The 26558-nt window shown below is 47.0% G+C and overlaps 2 protein-coding genes across 3 annotated transcripts in view; both read right to left on the reverse strand.

Annotated features, from left to right (window-relative positions):
- The window catches only part of rasal2 (RAS protein activator like 2), a 16713-nt gene extending 11871 nt beyond the window's left edge, over window positions 1-4842 (reverse strand). Inside the window, exons 1-3 of the mRNA XM_019874918.1 lie at window positions 4122-4842; window positions 1082-1209; window positions 878-1001 (exon numbers count right to left, since the gene is read on the reverse strand). Of these exons, the coding sequence (XP_019730477.1) occupies window positions 878-1001; window positions 1082-1209; window positions 4122-4233 (364 nt within the window). The 5' untranslated portion in view covers window positions 4234-4842. The remainder of the gene's footprint in view (window positions 1-877; window positions 1002-1081; window positions 1210-4121) is intronic.
- Window positions 4843-5368: 526 nt separating this feature from the next.
- lamc1 (laminin, gamma 1) overlaps window positions 5369-26558 on the reverse strand; it is a 29779-nt gene continuing 8589 nt past the window's right edge. For both annotated transcript variants that reach the window (XM_019874916.1, XM_019874917.1), the window contains 27 exons: window positions 25469-25773; window positions 21696-21826; window positions 19508-19674; window positions 19233-19424; window positions 18755-18872; window positions 17890-17988; window positions 17645-17781; window positions 17443-17565; window positions 16241-16430; window positions 15840-15952; window positions 15376-15597; window positions 14972-15160; window positions 14578-14823; window positions 13854-14007; window positions 13468-13610; window positions 13220-13398; window positions 11951-12107; window positions 11426-11631; window positions 11270-11349; window positions 11050-11187; window positions 10548-10692; window positions 10306-10455; window positions 9472-9586; window positions 9196-9395; window positions 8697-8855; window positions 8173-8272; window positions 5369-8078 (listed from right to left, as the gene is read on the reverse strand). In XM_019874916.1, coding sequence (XP_019730475.1) covers window positions 7822-8078; window positions 8173-8272; window positions 8697-8855; window positions 9196-9395; window positions 9472-9586; window positions 10306-10455; window positions 10548-10692; window positions 11050-11187; window positions 11270-11349; window positions 11426-11631; window positions 11951-12107; window positions 13220-13398; window positions 13468-13610; window positions 13854-14007; window positions 14578-14823; window positions 14972-15160; window positions 15376-15597; window positions 15840-15952; window positions 16241-16430; window positions 17443-17565; window positions 17645-17781; window positions 17890-17988; window positions 18755-18872; window positions 19233-19424; window positions 19508-19674; window positions 21696-21826; window positions 25469-25773 — 4415 coding nt within the window. In that variant the 3' untranslated portion in view covers window positions 5369-7821. The remainder of the gene's footprint in view (window positions 8079-8172; window positions 8273-8696; window positions 8856-9195; window positions 9396-9471; window positions 9587-10305; window positions 10456-10547; window positions 10693-11049; window positions 11188-11269; window positions 11350-11425; window positions 11632-11950; window positions 12108-13219; window positions 13399-13467; window positions 13611-13853; window positions 14008-14577; window positions 14824-14971; window positions 15161-15375; window positions 15598-15839; window positions 15953-16240; window positions 16431-17442; window positions 17566-17644; window positions 17782-17889; window positions 17989-18754; window positions 18873-19232; window positions 19425-19507; window positions 19675-21695; window positions 21827-25468; window positions 25774-26558) is intronic.

Raw genomic sequence — 26558 nt, forward strand, 5'->3', positions numbered from 1 at the left:
AGAGATAGATATGGAAAAAAAAAAAAAAAAAAAAAAAAAAAAAAAAAAAAAAAAAAAAAAACAGGAAATGGAGCAAATGGTGACATGGGAAATTGCGTCCGAACACTGGAAAAATGTCGTATCTCGCCATGTACTATAGACATGCCAAGTTCAGGACAAAAGCAGAGTTTTGGATAGCAGCTGGTGTGTGGGGCGCAATATGCAAATGATTTTGTCATGTTCATGTGCGTCTTCCAAACTTCTTACAAGCGCAAACAAAAAAGTCATTTTTCTTCCGACATACCCTCAATCTAAACTGGTCAAAACCAGTTTTATGGGGGAGGGAGTGGGGTGGTGACCACTTCGATTACCATATAAATAGACGGACCTCCCTTGATGCATTGTGTGTGTGTGTGTTGAGTGGAGGTGGGGCAGGTCATTTTGGGGGGTTGAGCTCAGGGGTCATCTGGGAGCGGGGGGCAAGGTGGGGGGGGGCCCCCTGCAGTTCAGGGTGGGCTGCCCCCAGTGACCTTAGGGCCTTTGAGACTGCAGGAACCAGTTGCCGGAACTTTCCTATGTACCCCGGTACTTTGTGTAATCCCCTTCATGTGGCGGTCCACTCCAAATTAACGAGACCGAGTTTCTCAGCCAGTGATGTGGCAGTTAGGCCGGAGAAAGTTCCTGAGGCAAAGCATAGCTTGGACCCAGACGTCAACAGGGAAAGGTAAGCAGCTGTTAGCACCCATTAGCGTTAGCGCACCCAAAAACTAGCCAATTTCACCCTCACAAGAAATAAATTCTTCACCTTTGAGGTATTTTGACAAAAGCATGCCACGGACATGTTTTTCAACAAAGTATTTCAAATATCGACCAGAAGACAAAATGGGCTGATTTTTACCTAAGATGGTGGCCCTCTCCGTTGGACCGTCCGGCAAATGTCCATCTGAGGGGACGCTGACGGCCCTGCGGAGGTTGCGCGCGTTGGCGCCGTCTGCCGATTTCTCCAGAGCCTCGCACGTGTTCTGGTTGGGGGTCAAGGGTAAAGCCAAGTGGGTCACAGTGAACACTGAGGTCAAGGCGTGATGTCATCACCGTGCAGCACCTGCTCGTCCTGGCTGAGCAGCAGCAAATGGCTGTCCGTCAACACGCACAATTTCTTCTCCCACGCGCCCGTGTCCAAATACGAACTCTGACCACATGACAGGCGGTGGGCGGCCGGGCCGGTTACCTCTGGAACAAACGTCACCATATCATCATCATCATCATCATGTCATACGTAAACATACGTCACATAACACTTCCTCGGTCAATCATTTTGGCAATTAATTACATGGGAAAAAAAAATCATCATTTCCACGCCTTCATTCTGAAACAGGGCATTCTTTCATATTGACAATACATAAACATAAATTTATGATGATTCAGTTGCTGATTTGGTCCACCACAAGACAGAAAACAGGTACGAACATTGATTTGAATTTCCCGTTGAGAAGCAGAAATTCAGAGCATTTGGACCATTTTGAATTAAAAAAAAAAAAACAATCATCAATTATTAAAAATAATTATTAATTCATAAACCTGGTTGTACTGTGTACTATTTTTTTTTTTTTTTTTACTTAAGACTTTTTTTTTTTAATTTGGTATCTGAGCCACGAAAGGTGAGCACTCGTTAGCTGGCATCGCTTTCGTTAATCCTAAAAGATGGGAAGCACATCAGCGAGGGCGCATTTTCAATGAACGAGTATAAATAAATAAATACACAAATCATCAAAAGTCTTGTCATGACAAAGAAGCTTGAATGAACCTTAGATATAGGGTCCTTCTCAGACAGCCCCCCCCCCCACGCCTAGCCCAGCTGCAGTTAAGTCACCACCTGTGGGAAAAGGAGGCCACGCCCAACGTGATCATGTCACACGAAACGTGTGTTCAAGTGGACACCGAGTCGCCGGAGAAACTTGAGTCTTGCCAAAATCGCTGGGAATGTTGGACACCTGTTCGCTCACACACACACACACACACACACACACACACACACACACACACACACACACACACACACACACACACACAACACACCCGCGCACACGATATTCAGCCGTGTGTTTGTGCGAGTGCGCGCGCCTGCGGGTGTGCTTTTCATGCACATTGTGCCAGTAAACGCTGATGAAAGTTGCTGCGTGATTTGACATGAGCAAAACGTCCCTGCTTTTTTTCCAGGATGCACAAAGGAAAACTCAAGGACTAACACACGCGCACGCACACGCGTGGGGAAAACAGAAGCCGCTTTGTATGTCAACTTGCGGCAGGCAGGTCACGTTTCCACGGCAACCAGTAAACACGGCAGACGCCCACCAATCACCGAGCACCGACATCACGTCACATCTTTATCGAGATGAACGCCCCCCCCCACACACACACACACACACACTCATAAGCGCTGAAGCTTTTGGGACGAAAGGTAGAGATTAGAGTTGAAACAAACAATCTATTAATCGACAATTCATCAACAATAAAATGACTGATCAACTATTTGGACTTACTTCTTATCGACCATGTTTAATGTAAAAGATCAGACTCTCAACAGTAAATCTCCAATTTCTCAAGCCTTCAAAAGAAAGCCGATAGATAATATTTTTGTGGGGTTTTTTTCAAACAAGCTTTTATTTTGAAAATCACATGATTAATATTTTTGCAAAATTTTCAGACAGATTCGGGGGTTATTTGCAGCTGAGCAGGTAGTTAAAGTAATCCCTTCGAAAAAAGGAATTGAAAAAAAAAATATTTGGAAAGAACTCAAAACACAAATTATTTTTCATTTGATTGTTTGCCCAGTCGATAGAATATTTGATTCTAAAAAATATTAAAGTTGTATGTTCCAACAATCACTCGTGGAGCATTCTGAGGAAATCACAATGTCCATGCGCTATTTTTGGAACAGTTCCGATGTGCTTCTAAGGGCCTCCAGACGGCAAAATGGCCGCCTCAGCATAGGGCACCAAGGCCGGCTTTTTTTGGGACATCCTGTTTGGGAAGCAGTTAAGGGACTCTCCACTTCCTGCCGTCGTCGGCCTCCATTGTGTGGATGAGCGAGGAAGCTGACACACGCTCACGCAAAGTGACTCACTCGCACTGGGTGTTGGAGAGTGCGGTTTTGGGGGTTCGGATTCTGTCAGACTGTCTGTCATTTGCCTATGTGCGCCCTCAGACTGACTGGAGACCAGTCCGGGGACTTGGTGGAGTCCGTCTTAAGGGTGTGAAGTTATTGTGGAACTAGAACAAGGCAACATGACATCAGAGGGCTCTTGAAGGGCCCGTGCACATGATGCATGGACTTGCATATGATTCATGACTCACAACGCCGTTGCGAGAAGTGAAACCGCCGCCGGCCATCTTGGATTGCCACTGTGGCACTTGAGCAAGGCATCATATTGACATTGTACATTCTCCACTATGTTCCTTTACAGCGAGCCACAGATGGGTGAGTGTTTGGCCCTTGCCACACAAATTCTTCATTAGGAACAAAATGAGAGAGTACTGAGAAGATGACATATAAATATTACTCAACCAATGTATATCTGTTGAAATGTAAGAAAGCTAGGTAATTCATAGTGAATTAAGAATTTGTTCTGGTCTTGTTTACACACTCAACTCAACTGTATTCATAGAGCACTTTAAAACAATCAGTTGTGGTGCAAATTGACACGATTGATTATAGATCATATTAACCAATGCTTTTTCTTACTTTGGAAACGTGTGTTCTTTTGTATTATTAAATATGATAGAACTGCCCATGCATAATTAGAGTTAAACAACTTTAATATTATTTGAGCAAAATTTTATATTCAGAGATCCAAATGTATGCATTTTTTTTTTGTATATGGAAGCAACTGTTTTCTACATGATCTATCTGTAGGAAACAAAAAGCTGTGAAAACGTATAATTACTGCAAATCTTATAGTTGTTTCAGTGTATTCTGTATCTTTGTATTTCATCTTCATTTACTTTATTTGGCTTTTATATTCTTTGCGAGCTCTTCGGTGTGTTTTGTGAATAGGTTGGAGGTGGATACGACTTTTACATTTAAATATTAGACATTTGTTGTCGACTTTATTAGTTATGGAGGTGTCGCAAGTTGTCCTTACCGTGAACGCGCATCCAACCCTGTAGCTGGCAGACGCCGTCCGCTAGGAGGCGCTGCGCCGGGCCAACACCACCGGCCAGCGAGTCGGCGTCGTCCGCGTCCGGCCGGTCCATGGTGGCCGGAGTCGTCGGCAAGTTCCAACCGAACCAGAACGACGACAACTTTTCCACTTTGTAGCGTTTGCCTTCGAAGATCGTTCGACACTCGATTCGCTTTAAACTTGGCTTCCCGTTAGCCGTCCGGACGAGTCCGCCTCATGCTTCCGCTCCTCACTCGTTCGCTCTGGGGGCGCGTCGAAGGAACGGAACACCGAGAACAAATCCAGAAGCGTCCGTTCCTGTCCGGCCGCGTCCCTGTCCGTCCTGCTGTCGTCGTGGCTGGGAGAAAGTTTGGAAGTCGCTCGGCGTAAGCCGCCGGCAAGACGAACAAGAAGAAGACTCCGGGAAAGTGAAGTCAGCAGCCGTGCGCGCCCACGACAAAGACCCTTGCGCGCGCGCACGAGAGCGCGCCTGAGCTTTTGGCCTGTGTCCTTCCTTGAACTGGATTCTTATGAACCTGACACCCCAAGTCAAATGACACCAAGGAAATAGTGATTTCATACAAAACGCCACTCAACTTGTCTTATAGAGTACTTTAAAAACAACGATAGTTGTACATGGAGTCAAAATCATACATCTAAAAGTAAACACCATAAAACACTTGAAGAATGCCGAGTTGAAAGCCAAATAATAATAATAATAAGGGTAGTGACACAAATTAGATGGAGAACATTTTTTTTAACGATTTTCCTCAGTTATGTGTTTGGATTGGGCTGGGAGAAGCTTCAAAGATTTGATTTTACATTTCCATTGTTTTCACAGTAATTTTTTTTTTTTAAAGGTGCCCCCTTTCAGCTTTGTGCACCTAACCACTCCAAAGGTGTCCGCACGTCTGATTTAGGAGAGCACAAATGTTCAACGGGCATTCTGAGCCATTGCATGAAAGTAAAAAATAAATAAATAAATAAAAAGGAAAAGTTGTCTACATCGTTTTAGGTCTATCCAGAAATTCCACTGGAAACTCGAAAATCCCAAATTCTAGGGACTTTTGGGAGCTCCTCTGTGATGACACACAGCAAAGTACATCAGTGCTCAAGTAAAGTTTTTCTTATACACATTTTTTATGTTGTTATAATTGACATGTTGCAGACAGACGAAGAGACTCCAGACAGCAAGTAGACGAGCGGCACGCACGACGGCGGGCGCCTGATAACTTAACAATACTGTTTATTATTACACACGTGTGCTTACATGACTATAAGTGGATGGATGGATGGAGGTCAAAGGTCATAGTGTTCTTGTTTGGATTACACACACACAAAATTCATATTAAGGCACAAAGTCGTTACAAATCACAGGTTAACTATGTCTTCACTTCAGTCGCGTGACATGAGAAATAAAGAACATTAAGAAATTGGCGACGTTGATGAGCACGCGTGCATATGCACGTCGCTATTGACACAAAAACGTGAAAATCAAAAAAAAAAACACTCACACATACGCACATTACATATTTTTAGCACCAGTGTATCAGAGCAAATGTACAAAAGTTGCATAGAGTCCAAGTGACGTCACCACGTGACTGGAGAGGCGGGACCGGGATGAGCGGGGGCACGACCGATGCGGCCGCACCCTGATTGGTCGCTGGCGTGCTTGGCACGCCTGACAGCAAACGCGTTAAGCTTAGCATGTAGCAACGACGTCACGCAAGAGAAGGAGAAAGGTTGCGCGGCGGGCTATGATGGGTAATGGCGGCTCGTGCGCACAAAACTGCCACTGGGAGCGACTTCCTGTGTGCAGTCACATGATGTCACATTATGGAAAGCTATCTTTCGCAACTCAACAACTCATGATTGTCAAATGAATCAGCGCCTGTGGAAAATCGATGAATCATTGTTTCATGTCAAATTTTCTCAAAAGGGAATCGCAAAACATTTGTTTAATTTGGTGGTCGGGGACTCCAAATTGGGGAAATATTGTGGAATGAACTACGGCAAACCCACAGCAGAGTTAAGGTCTCTTTGGCCTGTTGTGTAACTATATGAAGCCATGAGTACTCAAGTGATTCAACTCATTTTTTTGCACTGCAGTCCTTTTGAAATAATGTCCTGATTCCTTAGTGATTTATCAAAAAAAAAAAATATTGACGCACTGATCAATAATGATTAAAAGTAGCCCCGATTTTTTTCAAAATCCAGCTTGAGGTTGTAGTGCGCGCTGTGGCCCATATCTCATGAAATTTATTTTTTGCCAGGGTTTGTTCAATGTTGCAAATAGTTGCAAAGACATTTGCCAGACCTTCCCAAACAGTTAATGGTTGCAAAGAGTTTTTCTTGTCGCTATCAAATTTTTAACGTAAGAAAAAGCGTTTGAGACTCTTAAAATTGGTGGCATATTTGCGACCGTTTGCGCTTCTTCACTAGTTGTACTATTAGCACGCAGGTGTCAACTAGGACAGTTTTGCCTCACGAGTCACATTTCAGTTGTTCTACTCGTGCACCCGAGTTGTACTAGTCTCTTGAATTGTTTTAATAGTGAGGACAAAGAGTGTACGAGTACAACTTGCTCCTGGGGATAGTTATGAAAGATATCAACTAAATAGTCAGGCAAATTGCTTGAGCATTTATTTGACACTTTTGCTTCCTAGTATGTTACTAGTGAGGCAGATTTTGTGCATTAGTTGACAATTGCATGTTAATAATACTCCGAATGACATAATAAATTATTAACATTAAGCCCTTTACGATTTGCACGAATACGGGGGTAGGCAACTCCGGTCCTGGAGAGCCGCACTGCAGTCCTGCTTGTGTGAGAAGTTTCCCATTTCCAACATACCAAATTCAAATGATCAGGATCATTATCAGGCTTTTACAGAACTTGCTGGAACAGGGAAAGTTATAAAACAGGATGGACTGCGGCTCTCTAGGACTGGAATTGCCTACCCTGTACAAGTAGCAAATGGATGCCAACTAGTGCAGTTCAATGGCATGCGTAAAATGTTGTTGTGCTAATTTGCTCTAAAGCTGTTTGAGCATTGATTCACAACACACTAGTTTTCATTCTTCGTTTGGCGCACTAGTGGGATATCGACTAATTGATTTATTGGAAAGCATTTATTGGAAATCCTACCAGTGGCCTGAATCGTGACTTCAATGGGCCTCAGAAAATCCAAATTAGTCAGGCCTTAGTCCTGAAATAAAACACGGCCATTGAATTGGATATCAAGGACATCCAATAAATGCTCAAGTGTCTTTAGGGCAAGTCGCTTGAAGATGTATTTGCTGGGCGCTTTTTGAATAAATACTCAAGTGGCTTCAGACGGACCCCTGCGGGACCCTCAGGATGTGCTGTGATAACCCTTCTTGCGCCAATGATGATGATGTCACGAACGACAATAAAATGTAGGGAGGCGGATCGTCACTGCTGGTGAGCCCTTCCAATGTGGGGCGGGGCACGACAGGTAACGGCGGCGCGCGCACCCAGGAAACTGGCAGCGGGAGGGACTTCCTGTTGCGGCGGCGGACGTGCAGTCTCGTGGGGTTCGTGCTGGTGGTCTCTGGTGCTTTGCGCTTATGCACAGTTCAAAAAAAAGACAAAAACAATCAAGGTGGAGTTTTGGTAACGCGTTTGTGATGTTTTGAGGCATTTTGCGAAGTTGAGCATTTAGGGCTTCTCCAGGGACGGCGTGTTGAAGCATCCGTCAGGCAGCGTGTTCTTGATGTCGTTGAGGTTGGCGATGTCGGCGCGGATCTCTCGGATCTGCCGGTCGTAGTCGCCGATCATGGCCTCCTGCGTGCGCGCCACGTCGTTGAGCTCAGTCAACTTCCTGTCCAGCTCGCTGTCGGCCATCTTGTCCTTGGCACGGCGCAGCGACTCTTCGATTTGGGTCAGTTTGCTCACGTCCACTTTGTCGATGTTGCCTGAGGGACACGTGGTAGGAAAAGATCAGTCACCACTTCTAACATGCAACTAGAGGTGCAACAATTCAACCACAGCTCATTGTGGTGCGCTTACCTAGTTGCTCCAGCAGGGCGGCGATGGTGCTGAGGACTGTCTTGACGGCGCTTTTGGCCTTGCGGGCGTTGTCTTCTGCTTCCTTGGCATTGGTCGACGCCTGCCGCAAGTCGGACATATTAGCCACATTTATTAAATGTGAACATCTCTTCAAGTCGAACACTTTGTGTGTGACTTGAGGCCAACACGCGACATTCGTGTGACACCGTGACGTTTTGTGACATGCAACGCCACATGTTGAGTGTCTACGTCACATGACATCAGAAAACATCATCATGTGACCGCAAATGATGTCATCACTAAACGTGAAATCATGCAGGAACACATCACGCAACTTGACATGACATAATCGGTGCCATCAGAGGACAAGACATGACAGCAAAATCATGTCATGTGACATCAAGTGACGCAACATGACAGTGTCACATGACATCATAGGACGTCACAGAAGATCACGTGTTACACAACATCACGTGATAGAAAATCATGTGATGTGAGATGGTGCGGCAAGGTTGGGTTCGTACCATGGCGGCCATCATCATGTCCTGGTCCGCCTCAGCCTTCTTCCTGCTCAGCTGCTCCTCGGCATTGCTCAGCTCATCCATCAGGGAGTTGACTTCGCTGTCCAGTTTGTCAGCATCCTGCAAGGCCTTCTCGGCATCCTCCTTAGTCTTGGCCGAGCCCTGGCGTGAGGCGGGATGCGAACAAGTGTCAGGTTAACAGCCCGTTAGTGTTCTAATAATAGGCCCAGATCCAACAGGAAAAGTTGTGGCGCCCCGCTATCTCGTTGTTCACGGGGGTGACTATACCGGTGTCGCTTCCAGTTTCTGAAGAAAGAAGAATGTTTCATGCTACTTATGAGAAATTCAAAGCAAACAAGATGCGCATGCTGTTTGAGTATTAAAGGAAGGTAAAAGTAGTCTGACTTCCAGAGTCAAATTTGTGGCTCCTGTCGCCTGTCGCCACCTGAAGTTGGAGCACTGCTAGGTCGGCTGTCCACTTGGGGGCAGGCGAGCGACCCACCTTCTGCACGTTGGTGGCGATGCGCTCGGCCTCCTCCGCCTTGGTCTTGGCCTGTCTGGCATCGGCGTCCGCATTTCCCAACGCTGCCTCGGCCTGCCGCGTCTTGGCATTGGCAGCAGCCACGGTGGCGTTGATGGCTGGGATCCTCTTCAGTGCCTCCTCTGCTGCCGTCTTATTGTCGTTGACGCGACGGTCAAAGTCTGCGAAGAAGTAGGAAAGGGCATGACTCACATGACTTGGTAAAAAGATGGACGTGTGTCATTGTGGAGCCAGTACCTCGCAGGTCATCGAGGATGTTCTCAGCCTCGCGGAAGGTGGACTGGGCCTTCTTGGCCGCTTCCTCCGCCGTCGCCTTGGCGGCGTCGGCGCGGGCCAGGAGCTGGTCAGCCGTCTGGGGGACAACAAGGCATGACGAGAAAGAAAAGAGGAGACCAGCAGATGAAAAGGTTCAACCATTTTCATTTCATGTTCAATAAAAAAAAAATTAAAAAAAATAAAAAAATAAAAAAAAAATCAAAAAAAAAAACCCAGCTTTCTTATTTCTTACATAGCCTTTTTTATTTATCTTATTTCTGTGTACATTGCTAGTGTAAAAATGATGCCAAAGCTTGCTTTAGTAAAGCAAAGGGGGGGTGAAAAAACAGATTCAAAGCAGAAATACAGTTATGCCTTGACCTATGAGTCTCATTCGTTCCATGAGCATGCCTGTACCTCAAAACATTCCAACCTCAAATCATGTTTTCCCAATGAAATTGACATTCATTTGCTCATTTTCCTGTTTTTTTAAATAAGGAAAACAGTATGCACTAATATTCTACTTTATAAAACAAAATAATTTTGTTCATCATGATTTCAATGAATTATGCCCATCTTGACCACCAGAGGACAGTATAATGCAGCCATACAGACCTACACGCCTAAGAGCCACCACAGCTATCAATGACGCACTCATCTGCACTAATACCGGTTGATCTTTGCAGAAGATAAAGAATATGGCCGATGGCTATTCGCTTCACATTCGGTTCTTACACGCTTGTGCTCCACACCATAGCTACATTTGTTACTATATCACATGTAGTACGTGTTGAAACATTCCAAAAAATCCATTACCTGCTGCTCACTGCGACCTTTCTCAAGAAGCTTTTGGACTTCCCGCTCTTTAGGCGCCAGGTCCTCCCTTAGGTCATTGTACTCCTTCACCGCCTTGTCTATCAGGCCGTCCAAGTCGGATGCCTCTTTTTTGATCTTGTTGGCCTCCTCCTGCAAACAGGACGCAGGCGCGTTTACAAGCAGGAAGCGGTGGCGGGAAGCGGCGGCGGGAAGCGGCGGCAAAGCGGGCCGGCCGGCGGCACCTCCAGGGCGTGCGTGTGGAAGGGCGGCAGGCCGGTGAGGTTGGCGAAAATCTTGATGGCGTGGTTTCCGGCCTCTTCCGCCTCTGCTTGGACTTTGTTGGCTTGCTTCTCCAAACTCTTGGCCAGCTCCAGCGCCTCCTTGTATCTGAACAGGAGGGGACCCACATTTCAGGAACTAAGTCCAACATTTTTTCTGCTCACTCCACTTAAACTCCCATGGACAGACTTCTGTTAAAAGTGTAACAGCACACCGAAGCACCCCTTCACATAAACTTTGCGATCTGTCTTCTTGCTTGGTGCGTCGCGGCCTTTGATAGCCATAACAATGATTGTGTCGCTTATTTTCCGCCACGGAGGCGACGGGTTTTATTTGGAGGAGAGCATCAAATTGATTTTTTTGTCGATACGTGAAATCTTCTGTGACATAAGTCATTACTTATGTACTTTGTCTTCAGCAAAGGTGTCATATCAGTCTCCCACGATGAATACTTTTGCCACCTACTTCCTGTTGAGCTCGTCTATCTGTTGAGCGGTCTTTCCTTCTCCGTCCAGCGTCTTGAGGAGCAGATTGTAAGCTTTGGTGGATGTGTCATTGGCATCCTTGGCAATCTTCTCAATCTGGTCGGCGTCCATCTTGTGCCTGTGCCAACAACAGTTGTCACGCCGTGTGCCTCTGCTTTGAAATTTACTCCAAATTACATCCTCCCGCACCCCTTTCTTACTTGTTGGCCAGTTTGCGCGCTTCTTCGGCCAGCAGCGTCATATTGTTGGGATCGCCATCGCCACTTGGAGATTTGATGTCCTGAAAGCACATGCCGCACCTTCAAGGACGCGTTCGACAGCGACAATGTCATCACGGGATGTGGCATGACACTCACCACTTTGGCGATGGCGTCCTTGGCTTTGTCCAGCTCCTGTCGGGCGCGGTCGATGAGGTTCTCGGCCTGGCGCACTCGGTTGCGCGCACGGTCCGCCTGCGCGCCCGTCTGCTCCACCGTACCGCGCACATTCTGCAGACGGTTCCACTGCGTCGTCAGCGAGCCGTTGATGGTGTTCAGACGCTCCAGCAGAGCTCGGTCCACGTCTGAATTTCATTTATATGACGATAAATCATTAATTGTCATGAAATAACCAATGACATTAACTCATTCACTCCCAAAGACGTTTTTGAACGTCTTTTCAGACTTGGTCTAGAATTGGCTGGTCCTGAATGAGTTGAAAAAAAAACCACACAAAAGAATGTTATTTTTGTTCACATTTTAACAGATTTTTTTGGGGGGAAAAAAGCATCCCACGAATGCACTAAACATTGTACTCTTTCCGATAGGCGAGATGAAACAAGAGAGAAGTTCGTGCACAGCCAGACTTTGCGTGGCCACCTTTGTGGCAACGTGCGCGCCTACCCTTGCTAGCGCGCGCCTCGTCCAGGAGGTCGAGGACTGCACGCTCGGCCTCCTTCAGGCGGTCTTCGAAAGCCTTGTCGCTGACCGTCTCCTGACCGGATGCCAGGTTGTCGATGAGGGTCTGGAGCTCGTGGATTTTCTGGCGCTGCTGGTTCACCTGCCACAAAAACACCCGCAGTCTTAGCAGGCACCGAGCTAGTACATGTAAATCCCAAGTTTGTGGAACTCAAGTTGAGGCCCACTCGGGTTAGGTCGAGTACACACCTAATTCTTTATTTGTTATTTTTTTTCTTCGGCGGACCTCACACATTTGTGTATTTAGCACTTTTGGCGTATTGATAATTTCATTCAAATGTGTTGGTAAAATGTAAGGTGAATGCTAAAAATATTGAATTTTGTCCCGTAACGGCACAAGGTAAGGCCATAACTGCGCGTGTTCAAACGACTTTGTCAATACTTCGAATGGCTTTGCAATACATTCAAACGACATAGCCCAGTCAAAACAGTTTATTCCACATAGCCATGCTTTCGTAAAATACACTCGTAACACACCTCAGCCAAAAGGATCATCTTATAATGCAATCTGTAATAAGACATAAGATTGCCCGGCGTTTCACATCCTTGGTGGGAGAGGGGCAACATCGGCACAAAAACAGCCCCATTGTCTTAAGGTGTGCACCTGGCAGTCAATCCCAGGGTTTTACTGGATTTTGATTGATCTTGCAAGGCCCACCGAATATTTGGTTCTAATGCTATAGAAACAAGGAGCCTACCAAAATAAAGTTTGGACTCTCTTCATTCAGCAGAAAAAAAATTTGTTTCTATCTTTTTCCATTCTTCAGCACTCGGCATTACAAAATGGCTAAGTTTCATGGAAATGGCGATTCCTGGGCAAAAAACGGTGAAAAAGAGCTTTTTGTAAAAGCATGCATTTCAAGCACGTGAGGCACCACTGCCGCCTACTGGTCGCTTTTTTACATGATTTACAATGCAAACGGCTTATTCTCATTCACAGATTGCATCAGACCCTCCTCCTCTCTATGACGCAAAAAAAAAAAAAAGACTTAGACGTACACGTACGTCCTTGGTAGGCGGGGCCTAACTTTAAAAAGATGTACAAGTACGTCTTGTGGAATGAAAGAGTTAAAATGTGTAATCTTTTTGATTGGTAATTGATAAGGGAAGGAACAACTGGTAGCGCAGAGTAATTGAAGTCCAATGTAGTCGCGTGTCTGACAAGTGTTGAGTGACACGAGCGAGAGTCCTCACCTTGTCCCGTACGAGACTGTAGCAGGAAGGACACTGCTGGCATCCAGGCGCCGAGCGGTTGTAGAAGTAGTTCTCCTCACACATGTCGCAGCGGGCACCCACAAAGCCGGGTCGGCAGTGGCAGCGGCCGTCCTCCCGGCACTGTCCCGACTGTGCTCCCTCGGGGTCGCAGTCGCAGGCTAGGGGAGGTCAAGTAAAGATCAGAGTTCAAGTAGGAGCAGCGCAAGATAGTCGTCGGGCGCTCGTACGTTTGCATCCGGACGAACTGAAGCCAAAGAAGTTGACCTCGCACTGCTCGCATCGGGGGCCCGTGACACCCGGTTGGCACTCGCACTGCCCGCTGACAATGTCGCACTGGCCGTTGGCCGAGCCGATGGCGTCGCAGTTGCACCTGTGGACGAGCCATTCAAACTGTTTGGGAATGTCTGACGAACGTCAGTGCAACACCGCAACTTCGAATGAACGTTGAGTTGAGTTCACAGCGCTCATAAATCAAAGCAAGTCATTGGCCTAACGACGGCTCCACTCTCAAGGCATCTTTTGGAAACCCTTTGCAGATTGTTGTCATGTAAAGTAGGGGTCATTGTTTGTTCATGATATCGCTTTTTGCAAACAAGCAAGGGAAGGGTCTTACCGCTCACATCCGTTTCGGCTGCGCAGGTTGAAGAATCCCGGCTGGCAGGCGCTGCAGTCTCGCTCGATGACGTTGGGCAAGCACGGGCATTGGCCCGTCACTGCCGAGCAGCTCTTCTGGGCGCCCACCGTGCCCAACGGGGAACATGCGCACGCTGACAAAAGGGGAGAAGGGACACTTGATGTGACATATCATACATGAGTTTGTGCTGTTTTAGAACTGGAGTGTACTTGACTTTATTACACCGCAGCAACCTTTTATTTGAATTATCTGGCATGCAACAAATATTCCATGTATTTAAAAAAAAAAGAACTAATACAAAGACTAGTCAAATCAAAACTAAAATAAAACTACTTTAAGAAAAAGAAAACCTAATAAAAACTACTAAACCCTAACTGAATTTTTAAATGATGTGTTTCAATCTTGACAATGAATGTTCTTTTTGTAATTTCAGGAAGATAATTTTCTTCTTTGCTTTGCGAATATAATCATCTCTTCTGTTGCCAATGCTTTTAGGTGCTGTGCTTTCAGGTTGTGTGAAGCACACCGACTTGCATTGTGTCTGGTACGTGCGATAGAAACAAAGCTGCCTTGCCATCGCACCACATCATATTGCACGCATTCACGTGACATCAAGTGACATCACAAAGCATCTCAGGTGACGTGACGCGCATTCGCATCACATCGCGGAGCATCGAACGGCGGCGCAATTTGACGGACTGACCCTTGCACTTGTCAGCGGGGTTGGCGGCAAGGGGGTTGCCGTAGAAACCGTCCTTGCATCGGTCGCAGAAGAAGCCAGCCGTGTTGTAGATGCACTTCAGGCACTCGCCCGTCTCGCGGTCGCAATTGCCGACGGCGTTGGGGTCGATGTTGTCGCTGCACTTGCATGCGCGGCATGCGCGCACCGGACCGCCCTCACCCAGCGGGTCCCCGAAGAAACCGTCATCGCATAGCTCACACCGCTTGCCTGCAAAGAAAAGGTGGACTGGTTTCTGGAAAGCATGTCTGAGAAGCTCTACCCGGTTTAGCCGGCTTATGGTTTGGGACGTGGAAACCCGGAACGATGTATGCATACATCCACCACGACATATGTGTACGTTGGTGCCGGGTGGTACCTGTGGTGCCAGCGGGACAGTTGGTGCAGACCACTTGTCCGCTCTTGGGTACCGAGGCGCAGGTAGCGCCTGCGGGACATGGGCACGGCTGGCAGTCCGAGGATGTCCCCCTGGTAGCGTCGCCATAGAAACCGTCCCGGCAGCGCTCGCAGCTCAGGCCCCCCGTGTTGTGTTGACAGTTGCATGCGCCTGCACACAAACACACACACACACACACATTTGCAGCACTGAGAAGTTCATCAAATCATCTTTTGAGGGGAGATGCACACTCCGATAAAATAAGCAATGTTACATATACATTTAATCTGTGAATTAATTACATCAAACTGAACAATACGATAGGAAATGATCAAAATAGTTCCCATTTTGACGTGTGTTGTTTGAATTTTGCAGTATCAACCTACCTGTGCTCGGGTCGCAGGCATCGCTGTGGCCATTGCAGTTGCAGGCTTCGCAGGCGCTGAAGGCCCCGAGTAGTGGGTGGGCACGGCGGTAGCCCGGCGCACAGCGCTCGCAGCGCCGGCCCTCGTAGCCTAGAGGGCACGTGCACTGCTCCACCCAGCGGGCTGGCGTCCCCGGACCGTGCCGGGCCGTCACCAGTGACACGTCGTCCAGGTAACCAGCACCTGAGAGACGCCGGTACAGAGTTAGGAGAACTTCCTGCACACCCTGCAATACTTTGACTCGGCTATTTCGGAATGCTGAGGGAAGGCCAATACAGATTCTGATCCTTCCTAACAAAGTGAATCCCGGAAAAAGGGTTTGATTGTGGACTTTTCTGGAACTCTCCAGGTCCACTAGAATGACCCTTCTTTGTGGTGATTATGTAGCAGGGAATGAGCGAAGGCGTGGCCGCGTATTGACGTACTCTTCTCGCTGTAAGTGCCGCGGATCTTGATGGCCGTCAGGTTATGGAGGAGCTTCTGGAAGTCTGAATGGCTAATGGCTGGCCTCCAAGGGTAGTCGGCGCTGTTGTGGAGTCTGGAGGACCAGCAGAAGAAGAAGAGGAGGAAAAAATGAGGAGGAGCAAGACGGATAAAAGGAAGACGAAGGAGGATGATGAGGGTCGGCAGTTCCTTTTCATTTCACAGGGATACTGCAGTCAAACAGAGTTACAAGCTCAAGAAAAAGACAAAGACGTGGGAAGAAGAAGGAAAAAAGGCACAGAAGGAAGAACGAGAACGGGCAAAGAAAACAAGGAAGAAGAGGCAGGAGAGGAGGAAAAAGAAAGAAGTTGAAAGAGAAGGTCAAGGTGTGTCCGCTTGTTACCTGAAGACGTAGCGTTGCTTTTCATCGGCGGGGTAGGCGTTGCCCTGGGCGATGAGAGGCACAGCCGCCCGAAGTCCGGCGCCTTCCAGGACCAGGTCTTCGGCGGACAGGCGGCTGTCGCGGCGGTCCACCCGGAAACTCAGACTCAGGTTTTGACCAAAGCTCAGCAGCTGGTCGCCCAAGAACTTGTCTAGACAGGCCACAACACGCGGCGTCAACCTCACACGCGCACTGTCGCCACGGCATATCTCCGACAGTATTGGCGCCTTGACATGTGAGTGAACCAAGGAGCAGCATCATAATGTAGCACTAAATCCTGATGCACAACGGATGAATTATTTCCACTCTAATATTACAGTGAAACTCCTCTACAACGAAATCTTGTTTGCAGCAAGAAATTTTTCACAACAGGGGGTTTTTCACTGTAGCAAATTTGATCTCACATGTAAACACACACACACACACACACACACACACAAACGTATGTGTACTCTTTATTTTTACTCCAATAGTGCATAAGTATGAGCATACACTTATTTGACACTTCATATTCAGTGTAGAAAGAAAAAAAGGGAAAGAAATTGCGAAATTTACGATCAGCATTCACTTTCACTTACATCAATTTCTTGGATAATGTCTTTTATTTTGCTTGCTTCGTCTTTCATTTTGATCACTTTTACCTTCTCTTGCGGCATCAGAGCTCTTCTTGTCTTAGCTGCTTGACATCCAAAGGTCCGTTTTGTAGCCATTTTAGCAATGCAACGTTTGTGCTGCTCTGAAACTAACAATAACAAATACTTCCTGGACTACTGCGCATGTGTAAACCAGCGTGGTGGTTGCTATTGCTGTTTCCGAACGAAGCAGTAGAGGTCGCCGTTGGATTAAACTTCGTTGTAGTGAATCTCTTCGCGAGGCAAGAGCAGAGAAAAAGATTTTGTATAACGCAACAGGGTTTTTTTTTCGTTGTATGGGGGGGCAGGAGATTGGAATGGTGTTAATGCATGAAGATTTTTTCTCACTGGGAGGTATTTTCACCCATGTAGGTTTCGTTGTAGAGGAGTTTCACTGTATTACTATATGGTTTGCTGCAATAAAATATTATAAAGTGCTTTTGTTTCTTAATGAAAACTGAGCAGAAGAAATGAAACTCAAAAGCCAAGGCGCCGTTGCGCGTGCACACACGTACGTGCTCGTGCGCATACCTGGAGCCACGAAGTACATGGGGAAGTAGTCCTGGGAGACCAAGGAAATGTCCTGACTGCTGGGCGACCATTGCACCGGCACGCTGGACGCATCGCGCTGCTGGCCCGTCCACTGATCTTCATCTGAAAACGCACGCACACGGATCAGTGCGGAACCAGCACACGCGCCCGCGCACGTGCCCACACACATGCACCCGCCTACCTCGCTCGAAGTTGGAGCTCAGCATGTGGATGCTGAAGCCGGGCGCGCTCTCACACACGGACGAGTGAAGGAAGCAAAAACACGGAGAGCAGCCTTCGGCGCTGCTGGCGTCCATGTTGAAGAAGCCTGGCTTACACCTGAAAGGTTTCAAAGGTCATAGTGTGTTGACACACGACTCGTGTGCGTGTGTGTGTGTGTGTGTGTGTGTGTGTGTGTGTGTGTGTGTGTGTGAGAGCGTGTGTTACCGGTCACAGGTGAACCCTTCCACGTTTTCCTTGCAGCGACATTGTCCCGTGTTGACGTCACATTCCTGAGTGCTTCCTGATGGCGAGCAAGAACACGGCCTGCGCAAAACGCGTCAACGTCATGATCGGCATCGTCACCGTCATACAAATAAATAGACTTTGATCATATTCCACGGAAACAGCAAAGACCGTTATGTCGTACACACAACTTGTGTACTCTCGTTAGGCCACAGAATATTCTCTTCATCATTCAGATGTTTTGTTTTGTTTTTGCAGTCTTTATGTACTTTTTGGTCAGCAGTTTTGGCTTTGGAACTGTGCTGTGCAGTTTTTTCCTTATTTTTGAGTCATTATCATTGACTTAAATAAGGCGAGGGAGGGCTTGCTGTTGTTTTGATGTCGTCCTTGGTTCCTTTGTGACTGTCTAAGGTCACACACACGTTAACTTCAACAAGTAGTGTGTGTGCACAGACAGATTATGTCAGTAGGGGGCACTTTTGAGTCCGGTTCGGCAGCCTAATCTGCACTTTTGCAGGAACAAAAAAAGTCAAGTCATGTGTATTGTATTCATGTGTAGTCTACAACAGGATTCTCAACTCCCACGTGTAACATATTCAGTAAGCAACAGGACATGTGGCTGACTCACGTTTTAGCCACAAGTTTGCTCCGAAAACAAATGCAGTGCAGCCACTTGAGTTGTTTCAAGTTTTTAAAATGTTCACAAAGTTTTGACTCCAGTGTGGCCTGAGAGGTGTGCTTGGTCCGTCCACGGGGATGTCAACCTGCGCACATTGTGCCGAGTGTCCCCTGATCTTCAAGGGTCGGACTCACGTCTCTGTTGTGGTATCGTCTGTGGTTGCCGTACCTGCATCCAGCCTCAGTGAGACTGTGAAATCCAGGCTGACAGCGGTCACACTTCTCTCCCGTCACTCCTGGTTTGCACGCACACACGCCTCGGTTGTCACACTGGGGAGACTCCGAACCTAAACACAGGTACACGCGCACGCACAGAAACACGTTAACTTCCTAGCACACACACACACAATCACTCTCAACTTGGCCCGGCTTGACTTTTCGGCTGCTGTGACTTTTGACATTTGCGTGTGAATGTGGCCAGTGGGCCCACACAGTGGCAAGGAGATCAGGGGGGCATCGTTAATGTTGAACCCCGCCGACCTGCTTTGTTGCTCGATTTTGATTCCATGTTTTTTGAGAAAATTCCACAAAGACGACAGCACTCTTCATATTGCTATTGTGACATGCGAGCAGGCATCCGGGGGTCCCCGTGCCTTTATGGGCGTGTCCAAGAGGCATGAAATAGGTAGCAAGAAGCTGCGTCTCACCAACAGAGTTACAGGCGCAGGGCAGGCAGCGGTGGTGGGCGTCATCGCGTCTGTAATGGTGGTCCAGGCAACGCTCGCACCTGGGCCCGTCCGTGTTGTCGGCGCAGTTCTTGCAGTGACCTCCGTGACCCGTGGCCCGGTACAGCTCGGCGTCAAAGTAGCACTCGGAACTCTTCCCGCTGCATTCGCACGCTGGCAAACACAATCGCCGACAACACGCGTCAGCCGGCATGACGCGAGCGTGACGCGGCGCCGCCTCGAGGGCAGGCTCTTACGTAGACACTCGTTGGCATTATCGGCGGTGGCCCGCCTCCACGGCCGGTCGTTGTAGAAGGCTTTGCAGGATTGACAGTCCGCTCCTTCCGTGTTGTGTTTGCAGTTACACACCAGACGACCTCGAGTGTCCTTCACGCACTCACTGGCGTGGCCATTGCACTTACACCTACAACACACGCGCGCACACACATCCATACAATGTTAATAAATAAATAAATATAGGAAAGCATAGAAAAGGGTTGGGGGTCCCATTTGGGGGAGCAGCTCGTTCCATATTCCAGAAGTCGCAACAGCCGGCCCCTTCGCAAATTATATCGTTTCGCCAGTTGACGCGAAAAAACAGGGATGTTACAATATTTACAAATATTGACATCAATGGCCGAAACAGGCCGTCATCTGGCAAGAAACGGGTGCTTGTGAACCTCCCAGCAACATCCTCCACACAACAGACAACAATAAGCCTCCAAGTTGCAGTATGCAGGGAAAAAGAATCTAACAAGCTTAGTTACTTGGATTTTTCTAAAACCGTGTTGCTTTTACTAAGTGTGTTTCTGACTTGACTTGAATTTTTGGATTTAGAGGAAGAGTGGACATTTCTAATGTTTTGGACTTAGAGGAAGTCTGACATTTCTAATGTTATGAATAAGAAATATATGGCATATATTGTCAAATTAGACATTTGGGAAGACATAGATTAAATTATTTTAGATTTTGATAAACGGCCAGGCCGATTATCGATGCCGATATACGAAATTTTGACGAATATCAGCATAGGCCGTAAAAAAAATAAATCAATAAAACCAGACGGCCGATCAGGGATCAATTTTACACCGTGTTACCTTCATGGAATTGTTTATTTAAATTTCCAGCTAATGTTATAAGAGATGCTGCTAATGCTGGGAACTCTCTGCACCTTTCGTTTTTTGTTTTTTTAATTGTGATTAAATCGAAATTAATTAAAAGTTTAACATGTCACTTATATTTTGACATTTTCGAAAACTATGTACTGCAGAAAACTATAGGGAGCTATTTATCTATTTAAAAGGTAAATCAAGTCTAAATGACAGGGGGGTGAACAGGATGAAACCGAGGAGGAAGAAGAGGACAAGCTGAGACGTGCGGACAAGGAAGGGGACCCAAAAAAAAAAAAAAAACAACAACATTTGATTGAAGCTTTTGTGCTCTTTGTAGTTTTTGCTATTTGCTGCTGGCAGATGTCGTGGAAAAAATGCGTTGCGGAAGGAAAAGGGGGCCGGAGGGTTTCGTCCCCGCAAATCAGTCACCACGTACATCACTTCACACTACATGAACGACACATGTTATTACCGTACTTGACGATGACGTGAGTGAACCTGGTGCGTTTGATTGTAAACCTGCCGGGCTGTACATTTCGGATACAGAAGATTAGGACTTTGATTGATTTGATAATGATGATTGCTCCAAAAAATATAATGTGAGTAAATACTTCAATAAAGTAAGACCGAACTCCGTTTTGCACCCGCTGCCATTTTAAAAACATACGGTCGTGTGCATGCATGCTACCGTTTTGTTAAAGCTAGCCTACGTTTTACCATGCCTGCGTCCAGTAATCCAACGTGTCTTCGGTATGTGTTAAATCCAGAAATAGCACTCGTAACTGACACTACGCCTTTTTAATACGGTGCGCTGTATGGTCGTGAAATTATGGTAGGTGCATTCGAACTACTACAACGCATTATTAATTATTACAAAAAGGTATAAGGAGGGTGACTTACTGCTGTAAATAAGTCACTGTGATTGTCAATGTGAATGAGCTGAACATTTAGAAGTCGGAGTGGTTTGATTTGGACAAGGAATGTAGAAGCTGTACATGGATTTGTTCATTTTGTCATGAAAATGTGGAAGAGTGACAAATGTGGGCTTTTTGGTCAGATGGCAAACCGTTTTGTAGTGCAGACATCTGCAAAAGTCAGAGCATTTTCGGTTGATTTGGACAAAACAGAAACGCCCCCTCCCACTCCGAGGAAGGAAAGCGAAGGCGTCAGTGCGCTCCACTCTGCGTCCCTTTTCTCGCGCTCGGCCCGCCCCGTTCCGGTGGGCTCGTAATCCCGGCCGGCCGGCCAGGAATGTGCGGAATGCCGGCCGTGTGGTGGAAGCGCGTTGCGGGCGTTATTAGGGAGACAACATTCCCAGAGAGCGACGGCTTACCTTCCGCCCACGGCGAAATCGGAGATGGCGTAGTAGTAGGACTTGAGCACTTTGGGGTCGTTGAAGACTTCGTCGCCAAACGTGTTGAGGCGGTTCAAGGTCACGCGGATGTCGGTGGCTGTCACCCAGTCCTGTCACATCACAAAGCGCAGTCAGGCCTCAACGTCACATCTTGGAGCAAGGAACACATTTCCAGCAAAGCAAACCACTAAATCCAGTTTGTAAAGAAGCACTTCCTGTTTATAAATGTATACATTGTGTGTTAAAAGGAGTAAAGCCCCTATATCTGGGGTGTCAAACTCATTTTTGTCACGGGCCACATTGTAGTTCCGGTTTCCCTTGGAGGGCCGTTATGAATTTTGGGAAACCACATGTTTAATCCCCTCCACATATGACATACACAGCGCACAACAAATTGCTGAAGAACTAGTTTTAAAATCAGAAGTCAAGAATAATGACTGTTATTGTGGATTACATATAACAATTTGAAATTTTGCTTCAGACTTTAGCAAGCATCATGGAACTTGACATGCTTGAGTTGCTTTCGTGGGCCACATAAAATGATGTGGCGGGCCAGATCTGGCCCCCGGGACTTGACTTTGACACCTGTGCCCTATATGTTCATATACTTCCCAAGTGTACAAGAGTAAGTGCCGAATTTAACCACGTCACTTTCTTGTTTAAAAACAAAAAACAAAAACGTGTGTGCATGTGTCCAAGTGTACTTCGAAAGTCTACTTCATCTGCGTGAAGGGGTAACTGCCCACTTCTCACCTGAAAATGATTATTTTCCTTCCATGTATATAGCTGTACTTCCCAATTTTAACGGTGTACTTCCTGTGCATAAAGGCATACTTCCTATGTGTAAAAGTGTGGCTGTGTGTATAACTTCCTATGTCCCATCTGTAAAGGAATAACTCCCTAATGCAACATTGTACTGGTGGTTGGTAAAGGTGGACTTGCTGCATGAAGAGGAGCACTTCCCATGTGTGAAAGTGTACTTTTCGTGCAAGGGAGAAAATGCCTCTCCACGTGCCATTTTTTTCTCTACTACAAATCAATTTTTTGGTAATACTTTCAGTCATTCAATTTTCCAGAGCGAAGCATGTGTCGGCAAGAAGCCAAAGCATATCAGATCTTAAAGTCGTTTCCTGTAGAGCTGGATGCGGCGGGGCTCTGCCAAAAAAACGGAGGGGCTCATCCGAACACGGTGTACAAGCCAAAAGCAGACCACAACACGTGCTCAAGGCCCTCCTTGGCAATGTCTGTGCTGGGAAAGACATTTGTTGTCCCGCTTGAAACATAGCGAGCAGCCAATGAAAACACTCGTTCGGCCTCGGACGTCCGCTCTTGTCTCGTCACGGCCGATTAAAAAAAAAAAAAAAAAGTTGCACAACAGGCCGTGAAGGCCACTGGAGTTAGCCGAGTGCTCGCTATCGTCAGGAAGCTTATCATGACCCTCAGAGGAGGGTTTTGTTTTCCGCCATGGAGTAGGAGCTCACCGCAGCTGCTACAAGATAAACAATCTGCGTCTGGCGGGAGAATGGGGCGCCAACGCTGGCGAAGACGTGACAAACAAATGCTCAACATTTACACTGGCAAGGAAACATGCAGATCGCAAGCACACGCTAACCCTGAATCTCACAACCAAAAATCAATCAATCCATTTTTTTTTACAACAAAATGTTTTTTTTTTGAGAGAAAAATATTTTGTTCAACTTTGACGTGAATATGATAACATTCCAACTCACTGGAAAAAGTCGACAGTATTCTCCTAAGACTAGATCTTTTTTGAATTTTGATTCATTCATAAAATTTGAAATTGAAATACAAAAGACATGGAATTTCAATATTTACATGAAAATTGTAAAATGTGAAGAATGGGGCATCAGGACAAACGTTTTTCCAGTCGGGATTTTGGAATTTTATATTTGAAAAGTGGCCGTGATTTAATATTCTTTAGGTCCAACGTTGAATCGTCCCTTTCGGTAAATTTTTAGGAGGCAAAAGCAGCCTCCCTGGGCCCAAAAAGGTTTGCGGGGGGTCATTTTAGCCAGGAGGCTTTTGTTTGAGCAGGTGTTTCCACGCTTTTCTTCTTTCGCCTGACTTCCTGAATCCTGGCTTCAGCAAACACGCCGGCCTTTGTTACCTAGCTGTCACGCCTACGTGTCAATCATTAAACGCTGCACGGTCGGGGTGGGGCCTTGGGGTTGTGTAACGGGGCCCACCGAGGGCTTCTGTCTGCTAGGAAGTGGGAGTGTCCGGAAGACGACTCGACGTTTGGATGTGGTTGTCATCGTTGGATGTGTGGCAGCTGCTCTGGAGCGTTCTCATAGAAAAGTAAGCAGCCCACCACCACTTAAACAAAAGCCCCCACCCTGCAGCTGCGCCATCAACGTGCTATCAATCACGCAGTCTTCTGGAAGCGTCCTTCAGCAGGAATCCGATGTGCAGCTGGTCTGCCCTTGCCTGTCGGCCTGTGTCACAAGTTTGCTGCTGGAGAAAGCGGCACGGCCACTTGTTTTTCTCCAAAATAAGACTTTCCACAAAGGATTGATTTTTTTTTGGGGGGGGGGGATTGTAGAGCATTTTGAATCAGAAAAAAGATGGCAGACGAGCAGTTAGCACATCCAGCAGTCTCCGGCCATCCTGTGTGAAGTTTGGTTGGTTTTTCCAGAATGGTGTTTTAATGCAGGGGTGTGTCAAACTCATTTTTGTCGCGGGCCACTTTAGAGTTAGGTCTTCCCTCGGAGGGCCATTATGAAACCACAAAAATGTTGAATCACATTATCGCATTATTACTTGTAAGGGTAACACAATTATTGTAAAATCTCAACATAATTTATTACAGATGACAATTTGACATTTCGGTACATTTTTTTTTTAGCAAGGATCATGCAAGGTGACACGATTTTATTTCGGAGGGCCACATAAAATGATGTTGCGGGCCGGATCTGGCCCCCGGGCCTTGAGTTTGACACCCGTGTTTTAATGTATCAATGAAGGATATGTTATAATCTACGATTTTATTTTTCAGCAAAAACAGGACTTTTATTTCAGGAATGTCAAGTGCTTTTTCTCGGAACTTACATAAATTTTTGTTTTTAAGTGAAATACACACACACACACACACACACACACACACACACGCAAACGCACACACACACACACACACACACACGTTTTTTTTTTCTTGAGAATCTCCAACTTTCCCCTCCAAAAAAGAAATGCGGTTCACTGTACTTCCCATTCATACCAGCAGGGGGCAATATGTAAGCAGAGTTACAAACTGCAGCGGGCCACTTTTAACATGCTTTCATTGGCAGCTTGACATCAGTGCGAGGCGGGCCAGGGGCTTCAAATGGCGGCAGTCAAACGCAGCACTACCAACCGCAACGACGCACTGATGGCGCCGCCGCAGCGGGGGCTGAGCAGGTGTACAGCCCCGCCCCCGGCAGACAGCAGTAGTGTCACATGAGGCGACGGCAGTCCGACACCGCCACTCAGAATAAATTGACTGGACAGGAAACATGACAGCAAACGTGACATCACCACAGTGTGTGGTGTGTGTGTGTGTTTCTGTTAGTGTCTGTGCGGGCTTGTTAGCATTAACCCCTCCGGAGAGAGCATGCGTGTCACATGACTGACAGCGGCGCCCAAAATAAGTTGACAGTTGACGGGCGGGGTTGAATAAGGAAAGCAAGCGGTGGATGAAGGCGGATGCCGAGCGGCCGCACTGGGCGAGCGCATCTCGTCTGGACGGCGGGACGCACCTGGAGGATGGGACTGTGGTCAAAGTTGTAGGCGCTGGGTCGGCCCTCCAGCGTGGAGAAGGCCACATTGCCGCCAGTGAGCGGCGAGATGTCACTGAAGTCGTCGGTGCAGAGCGCTCGCCGCTCGTCCTCGCCGGTCCGGATGAAATCGCGGTTGCCCAAGCCATACGTCTTTTCGCACGAGCCACTGTAGTAAGTGTACGGCGTCCATGCGCCATCCTCACTGCCGCGCTTGTAGATGACAAAGCTCTCGGGACGGCTCGTGTGGAACTTCAGGCGCACATACGTGATGTCAAAGGCCTTTCCTGTAGGTAGACACCCACGTACCACATGGTCAAACGTCAAGAAGCTGACATAGTGTGTTAGTTAGTTAACACATGACACATAAGCACGCTGACACGGTGCAAAAACTTGACATCATCAAACACCTTGCGCACCCGATGGTGACATCGTTTAAAAATACTGTGTGCTAGTGTGTGTGTTTATTTGCGCCCGTTTGTGTCTTCTGCTAGAGTTTCTATGTGTTAGGTTGTCTGGTAGTGTGTTTTTGTGTGTGTTGTCATATGTTTGTGCGTGCTTTAATCCGTCTGTTTGTGTTAGTCTCTGAGTGATAGTGCGGTGTTATATTGTGTGTGTTAATGTGCTTGAGTTTAGAGATTTTGTTTAGTGTGTTTGTGTATTAACCTGTCTCAGTTTGAGTCTATGTATGAGTGCGGCACGTTTGTGTGTGTATGTGTGTGTATGAGTGTGTGAAAATGTCACATCAGATGCTACAATGTGACGTCATCACCCACAAACACATCAAACGCAACTCTGTGACATCATATGTAACCAGGGCAACATCCCCACACGCGAAATTGACATAACCAGGTGCTGGAGTGTGACATCACGACCGGTAAACCTGACACGCCTGACGACATCATGCCGACAAGACATCCTGGCAACATCTGCTTCTCACACCGGCGTCCATCTTGGGACAAAGTGGCGCTGCGTGAGGACACGTACACACATGCATACCCAACGAGTGTGAGCAAGCCTGAGCCCGATTGTGTGTGTGTGTGTGGGTGTGTGTGTGTGTGTGTGTGTGTGT

The sequence above is a fragment of the Hippocampus comes genome, unplaced genomic scaffold, assembly GCF_001891065.2.
Source record: "Hippocampus comes isolate QL1 unplaced genomic scaffold, H_comes_QL1_v1.1 scaffold20, whole genome shotgun sequence".
Classification (NCBI taxonomy): Eukaryota; Metazoa; Chordata; class Actinopteri; order Syngnathiformes; family Syngnathidae; genus Hippocampus; species Hippocampus comes.